At 34.6% G+C, this 14,415-nt stretch overlaps 1 protein-coding gene across 7 annotated transcripts in view; it reads right to left on the bottom strand.

The window, feature by feature from the left end:
• The window catches only part of ATP2B2 (ATPase plasma membrane Ca2+ transporting 2), a 401,784-nt gene that overhangs the window by 90,377 nt on the left and 296,992 nt on the right, over positions 1–14,415 (bottom strand). For all 7 annotated transcript variants that reach the window (XM_087954872.1, XM_087954870.1, XM_087954869.1 and 4 more), the window contains exons 5-6: positions 6,332–6,589; positions 3,806–3,931 (exon numbers count right to left, since the gene is read on the bottom strand). In XM_087954872.1, the coding sequence (XP_087810998.1) occupies positions 3,806–3,931; positions 6,332–6,589 (384 nt within the window). The remainder of the gene's footprint in view (positions 1–3,805; positions 3,932–6,331; positions 6,590–14,415) is intronic.

The raw sequence follows: 14,415 nt of genomic DNA on the forward strand, positions 1-14,415 counted from the left end.
TATCAACAAACAATACAACAGATGGAGGCAGAAGAACAACAAGAAGAAGACGAAGACGCCATCTTTAATGAATTCCAAAATTTAACTAAGAAAGAAGGAAGGAAGAAAGCGAGGAAAATGAAGGACTTAAGATCTAAAAAAACATTTAAGAAAGAGAAAAATAAGATGCAAAATAAATATAACGATAGTAAACAAAAGAAAAAGGGAACACAACAGAGAAGGGATGCCAGCAAGGCAGAGGCTAGAAGAAGGGGGGTAGGAAGATTTGGTGGGGGAAGAAAGAAAGGGGAAAGGCGGAGAAAAGCCACAAAGTTTTGAAATTAGATGGGAAAAGAGGAATTTTTTTAGGGACAAAGGGTAAAGTACAATTTCCTTAAAAAGATTTTGCAAGGTACATAAGATGGTATTGTAACATCTGTATTAGAAATAGAAAATTAGAATGGCTTAAGAGTTAATAAGAAATTAAAATGTTGAAAAGTTTAATAATGATTGATTTTAAAATGTAATAAAATATTAAAGGGAAAGGCAATGGGAATGTTATAAGATTTAATATTTAGATTTATTACTTAACTAAGTATTTAATCATTTTGGATTTATTACTCTGTTTTTATTGTTATTAAAAGAAAAAAATTAGTAGATAGAATGTACCAAGCAGAATCAGATTGGGTATTAGGTGTTATTTTAAATGTTAATCTAATTAATTTAGGGAAGGATAGAAAGGCATCATACTCTGATTAGTGATTTCAGGAGAAATTCTTTTTTTTTTTTTCATTATAAGGAATGAGATAGAGGGATAATAAAGAATGGGCAAAAGATACAAATATAATGATTTAAATTAAGATGGATTAAATAAGATAGAATTATGAAGAGTGAAATGTGTGGAGAAGTTTATATAGAAGATATAGAATGGTAAACAAAATAGGTAATGATATGTAAGATGAGCATGAATATAATTGAAGCCCATATAAAGAGAGGTACCTGGGGCCAAGTTACTTTCCTAAAAGATTTTTTATATGTTTGTTTGTTGTGTGTTTATGTTTTTGAGAGTATTAATAAAACCTTGTAGAAATACAGAATGAGAATAATGGTAATCAAGTCAGAAAGAAATAGATGAAATAATAATAGTGAAATTGAATAAGAGTAAAGAGAAGTAAAGAGAAATTGGATAAGAGGTATTTTTATGCTCATATGGAAATGGCTTAAAATAGAATTGTATTGTATAAAATAAGGTTTTATCTGACTTGTAAAATTTATAATGGAAAAAGGTTCAAATAAGTAATGGTTGATGATGATTTGTTTGTCTTTGAAATTAATAAAATTTGCTTAAAAAAAAAAAAGCACAACAAAGAATATTCTTTCTGCACCAACTCAGAAAGCTCAAACTGCCAAAGGAGCTGCTGATACAGTTCTACAGAGGAGTTACTGAATCTATCATCTGCACCTCTCTATAACTGTCTGGTTTGGTTCTGCAACCCAACAGGACAGAGACAGACTTCAGAGGATAATTAGGACTGCAGAAAAAACAATTACTACCAACCTGCCTTCAATCAAGGATCTGTATACTGCACGAGTCAAAAAGAGGGCTGTGAAAATATTTATAGACCCCTCACATCCCAGACATAAACTGTTTCAATTCTTTTGCTCAAAACGTCACTATAAAGCACACCAGAACAACTAGACACAAGAATGTTTTTGTTCCTGAAAGCCATCACTCTGCTAAACAAATAATTCCCTCAATACTGTTCAACTATTACAAAGTCTGCACTACTATTAGTTAATCTCATCACTCCTTATCACGCATCCCCTCCCACTTGTGACTGTATGACTGTAACTTTGTCACTTGTATCCTTACAATTTATATTGACTGTTTCTAGTATGATTTGATTGCTTATTCTACCCTATGACTATAATTAAGTATTGGACCTTATGATTCTTGACTCTTGATGAATGTATCTTTTCTTTTATGTATACTGAGTGTATTTGCACTAAGACAATTTCCTTGTGTGTCCAATCACACTTGGCCAATAAAGAATTCTATTCTTCTTCTAGTTCTGGTTTTCAAAAAGTATGTTTATATAAGTCAGCTGAAATCATTTGAAGACAAATCAAATGCCAACAAATATATACATATATAATTTTCTACTAACAATTGACCTGATTGACCATTGTATTGTTATGTAACTATTCTTGGCAAAGATTAAATAAAACCTTGCTTTTCATCTCCATGCACGAGTCAGAAGTAGCTAATATTATGCAGCAGCTAAACAAAGAGTTTTATCTACCCTATTTTCCGCCCAGAAACAGAGTATAACACTATGAATCAGAGAATAGGAAATGTTTATGCCCTCGATATTACCAAAATATAGCTAGAATAAACATTATGTATCCAATTCATACTGATCAATACACTATAAAAAAGAAAAGTCCTTCTACCCTTTATCAAGTCTTTAGTGGGAGATGTTTGATCACTAATGAATTTCAACGGCTCATCAGATTTCCTTTCTCCCTACCCTTTATGAACAGAACTCAATGTTAGGTTCCTGACAGTTTTGCCTAAAGAAGATATACTTTGACCAGCTGGTAGAAGGTTACATTCTGTTGTTGGTATTATTCAATCTTTCCATTGCTGCTGGCTCTTTATGAGCCTCTAAACATCAGTCCTCCACAGCTGTCTATTATTCATTCCAAACATTTATGCTTTAGCTTTGCTATTAATGCTTCCTCTCAGCGCTTTGCTTTTATTTCATCCAGTATTGAATTATTTGTTTTTGCATAGTACAGTCAGTTCTCATATAGCACAATGACTCCATTGTTAGAAACCTTCATGTTATACAAAATTATATAAGCTAAATAATAGGTTTAATGGAAAAAACAGAATTGGGCCAGACCACTCAAGAATGAAAACTCATCTGTAACCAAAACATGACCAAACACACTAAATAATCCAGTATTTCTCCAGATTATCCATAACATCACCTCATTTAGATGTCAATGGGTGGCTAATAAGTAAGAACTGTTTTATGAGCAGAGTCTTGTATGTAGTTTTTTTAGTTGTTTTATTTTTGAAAGAAGTTTTTTTTGAGTATATATGGAAATTTAAAAAATAATTGCTCAATGCAAACTTTAACATATGTACAAATAAGTCTAGCTACAGCAATACATTATACTGGGTAGAATCTTGTAAGTTTTTTTGTGTGAATTTAAAAAAAAAAACCTATCAGAGAAGCATCTTATTTTCTTTCTTCTTCATAGAATGTAGGGAAACCAAGGTTGTTTTACAAAGGACTGTCTACCCTTTTATGCAAACCATTTATTGTTGCTTTAAGTCTAACACTTTATTTAATTCTTATTGCTGCAAACAGGAACTGCTCAGTCTCAAAACTTAAACCAGCTGTATGCCAAGTAAATAAGTAAGTGAAAAGATAAAGAATATCATTCAACATGTGAGTGCTTGCATATCCCGTCCTATCTCTATGTTGCTTGATAGGGTCTTCAAATCTACCTTTAAAGACTTCTGTGCCTCCCTTATCCACAATGGAAATAAAAAATATATTGCTGGAACAATATCATCCAGGTTGAGTATAATGTAAGATGTCCAATACAGGATTTTAAAGCTTTTAAATCCAGTTCAGTAATTAGTACAAAACTATTTATATTCATATATGTTTGCTGACTGAAGAATGCATGGATAATGAATAAGAAGAAGGGGAAGGGGAAGAAGGAGAAGAAGAGGAGGAAGAGGAAAATGGAAAAAAAAATTCTATATCTGCGATTATCAAAGGTTTATTAAATGAACAAAACATACCTGAAAGCAGCATTGGATCTTTGTCAATGGATTTGCGGACTTGATCTGACTCTCCAGTTAAAGAGCTTTCATCAATCTTAAGATCATTTCCTTGAATAAACACTCCATCAGCAGGTAGTAGGTCACCTATCAGTAAAATCATTAAGAAAAAAAATCTAATTTGAAAAGGTGTACTTATTTTGCAATGTATGAAACTTCATATCATACATGCAATATATGAAACTTCCTTATTCCAGATTTCCATAATTAATGTATGAATTTTCAAATCACTGCAATCCAAATAAAAATATACTCCTTCTGTAGTAAGTTTATCAGACTACTATCACCTGATGAGCCTATTATTACTCAATCTCTTTTTCTCTCCTGTCGCTAATTATCAGCCCATCAGAAGTTTTTCCAATCCTACTGTGTATAGAAAATGTAGTGCTTCTGTCACAAACTTCAATTGGACTCAAGCAAACCTTAAGTACCTTAGCCAATTACTGTTCTGTGGAAGCACTAAAAATCAACTATTCAAAAACTAAGACACCAATTTTTGCAAAGCAACATGGAGTGCATACAAGGAGGTTAAATTAGCCAGATACAAGGAGGTTAAATAGCAGAGAAATTTTTCAAAAGCTTAGGCATGGTGTTCCATTGTTTTACTAAATGCAGTGCACACAAAAATTATGTTATCCAAAATGCACAAAAAGCAGTCATTTCACAGCATATCTGAGCAATACTGAAGGTTTATTAACCCAAGGATAACTATAATTATTGTTTGGTGCACAGTTGGATCCTTAAAGCTCTTTTGCTCTACTAAAAAGAGCTTAATCCAAATTTTTAAAGATTATATCCAAATGGCTCCAATGTTCCTAATGTAGTGTTTAAAAAGGAGAGAGATTTAACCAAAGTTGAAACATGCACACAGATTTGCGTTATTTCATGCTGTTCCTTTTATATTGTATATTTATATTCTAAGTTCTTTCTTTAATGAGAACAATTCTAAATTAATATAAAACAGGGCAATTCTACAAAAAATACTATCTCTGTAGAGATAAAGATATATGCATATATAACTTTTGTGGACTGAACTTGATGTTTCAAATGATAGATTACCGTATATACTCGAGTATAAGTCGACCCGAATATAAGCCGTGGCACCTAATTTTACACAAAAAAACTGGGAAAACTTATTGACTCGAGTATAAGCCGAGGGTGGGAAATGCAGCAGCTACTGGTAAATTTCAAAAATAAAAATAATTAATTTGGGAAACGATCTCACTATCATGAAAGGTTTAATTGATTCACTAACCCAAAAGAAGAAGATGATGATGACAGCGGGAGGCAGGAGTCACTCTCTTCCCCTCCCTCGGAGGCCCCCTGAGTCAGGAGTCACTACCGCCGGCGCGGCCCCAGTCCCGCCGCCTCGGGAAGGGAAAGGCAAAGCGCTTTTTGCCTTTCCCTTCCCGGCTGGGGCTGTTGGGAGTCGCTGCCCCGGAGCGGCCCCAGTCCCGCCGCCTGGGAAGGGAAAGGCAAAACGCTTTTTGCCTTTCCCTTCCCGGCTGGGGCTGTTGGGAGTCGCTGCCGCCGGAGGCCGCGACTCCACACCATTTTTTTTTCAGAGGGGAATCTGACTCAAGTATAAGCCGAGGGGGATTTTTTCAGCACAAAAAATGGGCTGAAAAACTAGGCTTATACTCGAGTATATACAGTAATAATGGCAGAAATAGAAATATGTAGATACATCTTTTGTAAACTATAGCCACTATACAGCAATTGCTACATATGTTTTAGATTGTTTTTCCCACTTGGCTGATTGACTTTATCTTTGAGTTTAACCTCAAATTTCCTTAATAAGCAATTAAGGAATTAAAATATCTGGTTGTAATATATTGTAATGTATTCTCCAGTCACAGTACAATTCCACTGACTTTAACTATGTGCTAGACCACAGCTGAATTTTGATTCATGTCATGTATGAAAATAATATTGATTGTACTCATGTTGCAGCAAGCCAATCCAAATATACAGAAAAGATTAAGCATGCTGTTTGTTCATTGAGACAGATAGAAACGGTGTTCTTGACATTGGGGTGTTGATTATTCTTATCAGAAATATACTCAATTTCTTCATTAAGGATGGATGCTATTCTACAAAATTTCAAGATATAAAGCAATATTGCTCTTTTTTGTCTTCATTCTTACTTTGCATCCCTATCCATTCTTCCTCAAATTATCCTTCAGTTGATTTTTACTAGCTGATTTCTGAATAACACTATTGATCCTCAATTACATGGTACCAACCGGTGATTTTATCTATCAATTTAAGCTAGTTCTTTGATTACGATATATATATTATGTTATTCCTTAAAATTAAAAAAAATGAGTATTTTTTTCAATTGATTGTATGTTACATTTTTTCCCCTGTGTATTATAATGAATCGGCCTTAAATTTATTAGCAACTATTTTCTTGCTATTATTTACTTTCTAATAGGTTATAGGGATTCAGACACAAATTTCTAGAAAGTATACAAAAAAACATACCATATTTGACTTGTGCAATGTCACCAACTACAAGCTCTGCTACTGGAATTTGAATTACTTGTCCACCTCGGATTAGGGTAAACTTTTGTTCTTGTTCAATACGACTCTGAAGTCCACGGAACTGCTTCTCTTTGCTCCAGTCATTAAAGGCTGTAACCAGCACCACACAAATAACCGAAAGCAGAATAGCAGCCCCTTCAATCCAACCAGCTTCTGCCTCACCTTCATCTTCACCTCCTCCTGCGGCAGTAGCACACGCTGGAGAACGACAGCCAAAAATAGGACATTACTTGAAAATTATGAAAACATTATTTGAAAATTATGAAACTTATGAAAACTGTAGAATTTTAATTTTTAATATTGCAGATTCTGATAAAACAACATCGCACGTTACAGTTAACACGATGGCATCTATGACTGCATTTTATAGCAACTAGGAAAACACAGCTACTTTTCCGCAAATGGATTATTAAATAAATCTAATTATTAGAAATATCAACCTTCATCCGATACATTCTAATATGTAACACAGTAGTGTTTAAGAGTCAGTTTGGTGTAGTAGTTAAAGCACCAGTCTAAAAAATAGAAAACTGTTGGTTCCAGTGCCACTTTAGGCACAAATCCACTTTAGGTCATTGTCTCTCAGTTCTAGAAAGTCACGTCTCTCAGTCATTGTTTCTCAGCCCTAGGAAGAAAGGCAACACCATTCATTTCTTAAAATCTTGCCAAGAAAACTGCAGGGACTACTCCAGGACTTTGTGAGGAGTCAACACTGCTCAAAGGTATCTCAAAGGCTTCAGAGATAGAGAATCTTGGTTACTTTATCCCAGCAACTGTTGAAAAGCTACCCTTATATCTTAAAGTTGGAGGTCTGACATCATGAAAGACAAGTAAGGAACAGATCAAAGAGTATTCCCTGGCATTGCTGAAAGAAGCTATGAGTAAAACAAGATCTTAATTCTCAATGCCACTGACTCATATCAACATATTGGCCAGGAATGGAGGAAACGAGAACTAAACCTGATGACTCTACTTTGCTGATGGTATCCAAGATAGGACAGAGAGGGGAAAAATCCAACAAGTGTTCCAACCAGGGTTAATTTTACTGCGGCTCCAATTCCACCCATATATTATTTTTTAGTTCTTTCAAAAAGCATTACATATACATGTAAAATAGAGAGAGAGATAATATACCAATGCGTGAGCATGTACTTAATGTGTTTCCTTTTTGTAAATTATTACTCAAAAACCCATATTTTACTCACAAGATATTTTAATGTTTTACTTAGTTTTAAAAACCACTGTCCAAATATAAACCCAAGAATAAAGGAAAGATCAATATAATATTAGACTTCAATAAAACAGTTCTTAGAGGCAGTGAAAAAATAATGACCTTTGGATTAAGGTGGAAATTTCTTTTAAAATTACCATAACCTCTAGATTCCTTCAAAGGACTATCTAGTGGAAGTACAGGATTCAGTGAGTGGGAAGTTTGCATGAAATCAAAGTGATCTTTGTTTGCTCATACTGCCTTGTTAGAGAAATGGTGAGCTTGTTAACTTTTTTATTTTTAACTTGTAAATTTCAGCCTTGTTTTAAATTGTGCTTTTTAGTCATGTTTTTGTATTATTTTATTATGTTGTTTGCAAACTAGCCAAAGTCGGTTAAGTAAGATACATAGTGTAGTAATTATATAAACAAACAAACAAACTCATGGTTTCCCATTCCCATCCCAAGCAATTCTAAGAAGATCCTATGGGGATGTGATATTTAGTCAATTAGTGTAAGAATTACATTTTCTTTTATAGAAAAATAAGAATTAATTTTGTAGCTCTTTCTGCTGCCTATTCCAACAGTGTAATGCTAATCTTTTCATGATGAATTTTTCTACTATTTTTCCATTTGCAGAAAATATATCTAGCATCAAGGAAAAGAATAACTGTTATACAGCTCTAGTTTTCATTTCCTGGGAAGAAGAGATTTACTTGTTGAATTTTTTGAAAGTTGGAAGGATGAATTTGCTACTTCATATTGGGCAGAAAAATGTTCTGGGCTGGATCTGGGTGTACTCTTCCATCTAACGTTGTGAATGTATACAAAATTTAAACTGATTCTTCACTGCTCACTATAAAAAACAAATTAAAAAAATATAAAAAATTGAAAAAACAATTACTACCCACTTGCCTTCAAGCAAGGACCTGTACACTGCACGAGTCAAAAAGAGGGCAGTGAAAATATTTACAGACCCCTCACATCCCGGACATAAACTGTTTCAACTCCTTCCCTCAAAACGACGCTATAGAGCACTGCACACCAGAACAACTAGACACAAGAACAGTTTTTTTCCTGAAAGCCATCACTCTGCTAAACAAATAATTCCCTCAACACTGTTCAACTATTTACAAAGTGTACACTACTATTAATGTTAATCTTCTCATCACTCCTTATCACCCATCCCCTCCCACTTGTGGATGTAGGATTGTAACGTTGTTGCTCGTATCCTTATGATTTATATTGACTGTTTCCTAGTATGATTTGATTGTTGATTGTACCCTATGACTATCATTATGTGTTGTACGTTATGATTCTTGATTCTTAATGAATGTACCTTTTCTTTATGAACACTGAGAGTATTTACACCAAGACAAATTCCTTGTGTGTCCAATCACACTTGGCCAATAAAGTATTCTATTCTATAAAAAGAACATATTTTTTTTCAACCTTATTTGTCCAGGACCTAAGTATCATTGACTTCCAATGATTGGCCACCTAGATCTGAAACAAAGGGTTTGGTCTCAGTTTCAGTTTCTCAGGATTCCTATCATCAAACATCATAAGATTGGGTCTTGACCTATCTCTCTACAGTAGCATATTCCTGAGATCAGAATAGCCCTGCCCTTGCTATGTTGCTTGGAGGCTATTAAGATCTTACCTTTCCAAAGGTCAAATTTTTGTGACCCTGGGAAGATATTGTGTATTGGCTGGAGAAGATATTGTGTATTGGATTGTATTGATATTGCCCTACCTTGTTGGCCTACTGTATATTTTATTTACTTCTAACCTTTTCAAATGTGTGTTGCTATTTGGATTCTTCCTCTCATATAATATTTTTAAAATGTTGGCTCATTTTATTCTTTATTTACATTATTACTTTATTTACTTACTTTATTCTGCAGTAAGAAATGGGATACAAAAGGTGGATTGTTATTACATAGAATTCAAAGACTCATTGTACTCAGAACTTAACTCTGCTGACCTTAAATTACTCTTAAATGCATGGGAACTACTTATGCAAATCTGATTTTATTCAAGCACCAATTGTTCCTAATATTGTTTCAAGTCCTCTTCCAAGTCTGTGCCTATCATATGTTTTAAAATTCTTGGCCAAACCATAATTCAAGGACAATGCTTGATTAAAGGTAGGAGTAGTTGAGGAGTGATGCACCTATCTTCCCAGCACCACATGACTCTGCTTGCTATGATCCCTTGGCTCTCCCTACAGTGGAGATCAGTAAACATATCAGGCAACAGGTGCAATATTCCACGCAATAAAAAAACTAATACTGTAATACACATACATATTTTAAAAAATATTTGAAATAAAATATAGAAATAAAATAAAAATAACACAAAATTCCATAAGAAAGAAAAAAATATTCTAAGAAAAGACATTTACAAGTGTTTAAATATATTCTCTTTCTCTGTGTGTGAGTGAGTGTGTTTGTATGTGTGCGTGTATATACATATATACATACATGGTGCATGCCTATGGAGACTGTTCATTAATATTTAGTTTGCCTTTGCCTATGTTTTACTTTTCCATTAAGTCTTGTCTTCCTTATGCATCTATCAAAATGTATTTGTCACCTTAGGCTATAATAATCCTGTTTGCCTCTGACTGGAAATGCTGCTTTTATCTGCTCTACCTTCAGTGTCCCCAGATAGACATTTAATTTCTATAAGCATAGAATCTTATAAGACAGTATTTGAATTCACAGATGTTGGAGGAGGAGTTTCTTTTTGAGCACCCTCTGACACACATGTTCAGTCTACAGAACTTCATAATTTCTACTGATCCCACATGTAGAAAACTGATGTAATGTTATGGCAGTACCATTCAGCTGTTCCACCAGTAGCTAACCTATCATTTGTAACTAAAGGATTGGGTGGTCTGCCATCACTAATGGTCCTTTATGTGCTCTGGGACAAATCAGAAAGCTTTAGCGTAGCTCTGAAATGCAGAAATAAAAATACATAGAAGCTTTTATCTGGAATGTACTGAATGGTTTTCCAATACAGATATAAGCTTCCTTAAAGAATATCAGTGCATTACCTGAGCTTACTACTATATAGTATTTTGCCTGTCAAATGACCAATTCTGTTATTATAAATTACAGAATTATATGAGCAAAGATGCCAAGGCATGCCAAGAAACAACAGTGTTCAATCTTCTAGTTTCCTATTATCAAAATTAGGGCTGTTTGGCTCAGAGATTACAAAGGAAAACATGAAGAAAATAATATTGACCTTTCAACACATTCCAACATCAACTGATGTATTAGTTATCACTCAGGAAAACAATTAAACCAAGCCATAAACATTTGAATTCCATAACCTTAAGAAAGAATGAAAAATGCTATTGCAGAAATGCTCTTAAATATCATACTTCCATTATTCTAGCTTGACAAAAGAGCCCACAGCACATCCATAAGGAAATGCACAGAATATCATTACAGTCCCTCACTTCAAATGTCCTGGGGTTCAATGCAGTATGTGGGACTGCTTTGATATCTGAGCAGTAGCAGTCGCAGCATCAAAGGCACTCAGTGAAGAGGGACTCAGTGAAGAGAGAGATTCGAGGTTACCCTTCTACTAATTTTTCCCTTCAGCACAGAGAAGAACTGAATGGAAATCCAGCTCAACTCCCCCTCAGCTGGGCTCAAAGGAAGGTCAGTTAAACTGCTGACCTTCTTTATTGGATGTATTCCACAGAAATAGCTGTATCATTGTGGAGGCACTACTCCAATTTGCACAGTGACCAGAAACCAAGTACTCATCATTATCATGAGTTGCATAAAGATAATCCTGGTTTCAGATTCCAGTAGATGTCTTCAGAAATCCTGGTTTCAGACTTCAACCGACAACATGTTTCTGAACTTGAACAAGGAATTCATAGTGCAATGTCAACCAAAGAGTAAACATTTCAACATATACTGTATATGAGATTACAGGTACAGTAAATGGGAAGGTATCTGATAATTTCCTTTCTTCCATAATAAAAACAGAGGGGTCACATTAAGCACATGATTTCAAGTAGAATATCTGCATGCCTCAATCAGTTAAAAAACTGAGACAGAAGGAGGGCATGATTTATACCTTTACTTATCATTATCATTAGCACCGCTACTTTTTTCTATTAATCATTGGATATCATGCCAAGAGAAGTTCATACTGCAAAGAAATAAGATTTTGTCTAAAAGCCTTAATTATTTGACGATCTATATAATCAACTATCTCAGGATGGTTTGTCATATTTACAAATAACATAACATGATTTCATCAATGTGTTGGCATAAATTATATAGAGGTCAATTATAATACCTAGTACAGTGGAAGGGATACCCACTCTCTGAGGCTACCTGGGTAAAAAGCTGGGGTGTGAAGGCAAACAGATTGGTTAAACAATTCCATGACAAGCCACCGGGCCCCCAGGGTAGTAGAGGAGGTTAGCTTGTGCTTAATCAACTTCTCTGTATTCTTTCCTGTCTCCTTCTAGGAACTCATTTTCAATTAAGGGGGGCCGCCTGTCAACCCTGAACTGACTGAGGCCATTTTGAGACTTCAGTGCTGACACACTGGAGAAGAGGGATAGGGAGGTGGGGAATAGAGATAGTTATGGTGTTGTAATCAAAACAAAATACTTTCCTTGGGAACCAAGAACATTCCTGCAGGTGTTCGAAAGAAGGGGACTGGAATCACCTAACAACTGGACAGTATTCTGATTGGACCATGTGACTGATTGTTTTGAGACAGTGACAAACTTCCACTTTTAATTAGGTGAAAAGCACGGGATATTCAGAGTCGGTTTTCACCAGGTCAATATGACATAACAATAAACCTATTGTTTGAGGAAATTGCCTGTCTCAAAGTTTTGTTTGTTATGGGTGTGTTACTATGTTTATTCATATATCTGACCTTAATATCTTGAGAGTACCATCAATTGATTAAGTTATCAATATTTATCTCTCAAAGATACATGATGTGATTCCCGCCCCACCTCACCCCACAGCTGATATTTATGCTTTTGTTGCAGGAGTTGACATTTATGTTTGGTCCAGAAATACTTGCATTAATACTTATGGGGACAGCCATTAACATATAATGAGGCCTTTAACTGATATATGAAGATTCAGCAGAACAAGGAAACATCTGTTTTTTGCACACGACTAAGACTTACTGGGCCATCTGCAGATGGGCTCACATTGTCTATTAAAATAACTACTGCAATTCTTTTTTTTCAAAATTGTATTAACATTAATTCAGGCACCAACATGGGAACTGAAAAATACCTGGAGTAATATTTTATTTGCAAGGAAAAATAGTTGGATTGAAATGCATTATGTTGCAAATTACAATTTGAAATTGATGTTAACAAGCAAATAACATCTCTCTCAGCCTACAGGACTTCTGAAATTTTTCACTAAATAAAACTGGATTTCTAACTAAAATATCCATGTGTACAGAGTGCTATTCAAAGGCACTTTAATGGCTACTAAATGGGTACAGTATAAATAAGTTATCTCTAATCTACTCATTACATTTGCTATCTGTTATGGCTATGTGCAGTTCAAAAATGTTTCAGAAGAAGTGCTTCAGATCTTACATAAACACTAGCCTAATTCCTCTCTGCCTTTTGTTGTTGGAAGTTCTTTTTTCCATTCCTCCATAGGAACCTGCAAAAATATGTAAATTACGTTTAATGAACCAACCCATTAAAACAGCATTACCTTTTTTCCCAGGTATTTCTAATTAAGAGCAGAAAAATCATGCTCAATATCTGAACATTTATAATGAATCATTTTTCAAAGCATGTTTTACATTGCTTTAAATGTTAAATGCTCCAGGACAGATTTAAAAAAAGAGTCTCAAAAATACTTTTTCAAGAGGCAACTGGACTTTCTTTTTTTTTCCTTGAAGACATTTTGTTTCTCATCCAAGAAGCTTCCTCAGTTCGGACTGAACGGTGGGTAATGGAAAGATTTATATTCCTTGCAGTCATCTAGTCATCAACATTCTTTCTGAGAATAGCTGTGGCCACTTTGAGATTTATCTGTGCTCTCAGGGTCACCTGAATAATGCAAATGGGTATGGAATCTTTTTGGAACTGCTGAAATGACTACATTGTAAAGAGGTTTACTGTGCTGTTTACAACACAGTAAACAGGTTTACAATGCTATTTACAACACAATAAACAGGTTTACAATGCTGTTTATAACAAATTCAGCAATTCCAAAAAGGTTCCATACCTTTTTGCACTATTTCAGGTGACCCAGAGGGCACAGATAAATTTCCAAGTGGCCTCAGCAACTTTCAGAAAGAATGCTAACAACCAGGTGACTGCAAAGAATATAAATCCTTCCATTCTCCCACCATTCAGTCAGAACCGAAGAAGATTCTTGGATGAGAAGTGAAACATATTCAAGGAAAAACAAAGGATGCCCAGTTGCCTCTTGAAAAAGTACCTTTGGAACAATCATGACCTGGATGAGTGATAATCTCCACTGACAGTGCTCCTCTTACCTCCTTTCTGCTAATATTGGCAGCATTAAAATGCTGGATTTCAGCTAGCCCTAGTTCAATAAAGGGTTAATGATTACATAAATTATGAATCATAACACAATTATATTTCTAAAATATTGTGGTCTTATTTCTATGATCTGTACTGATTACAGAAAAACATGAGCTTGAAAAGAAGTTATAGCCAGAAAATGAAAGAAAATGTATTATTTTATATTTTAAATTATATATCCAACACACACATACAGGGGATGGGGACGGGGAAATATTTAAATTAGTGCCTACCT

The sequence above is a fragment of the Notechis scutatus genome, chromosome 2, assembly GCF_049901735.1.
Source record: "Notechis scutatus isolate UNSWTSFEM ecotype Mainland chromosome 2, rNotScu1.2, whole genome shotgun sequence".
Taxonomy (NCBI): Eukaryota; Metazoa; Chordata; class Lepidosauria; order Squamata; family Elapidae; genus Notechis; species Notechis scutatus.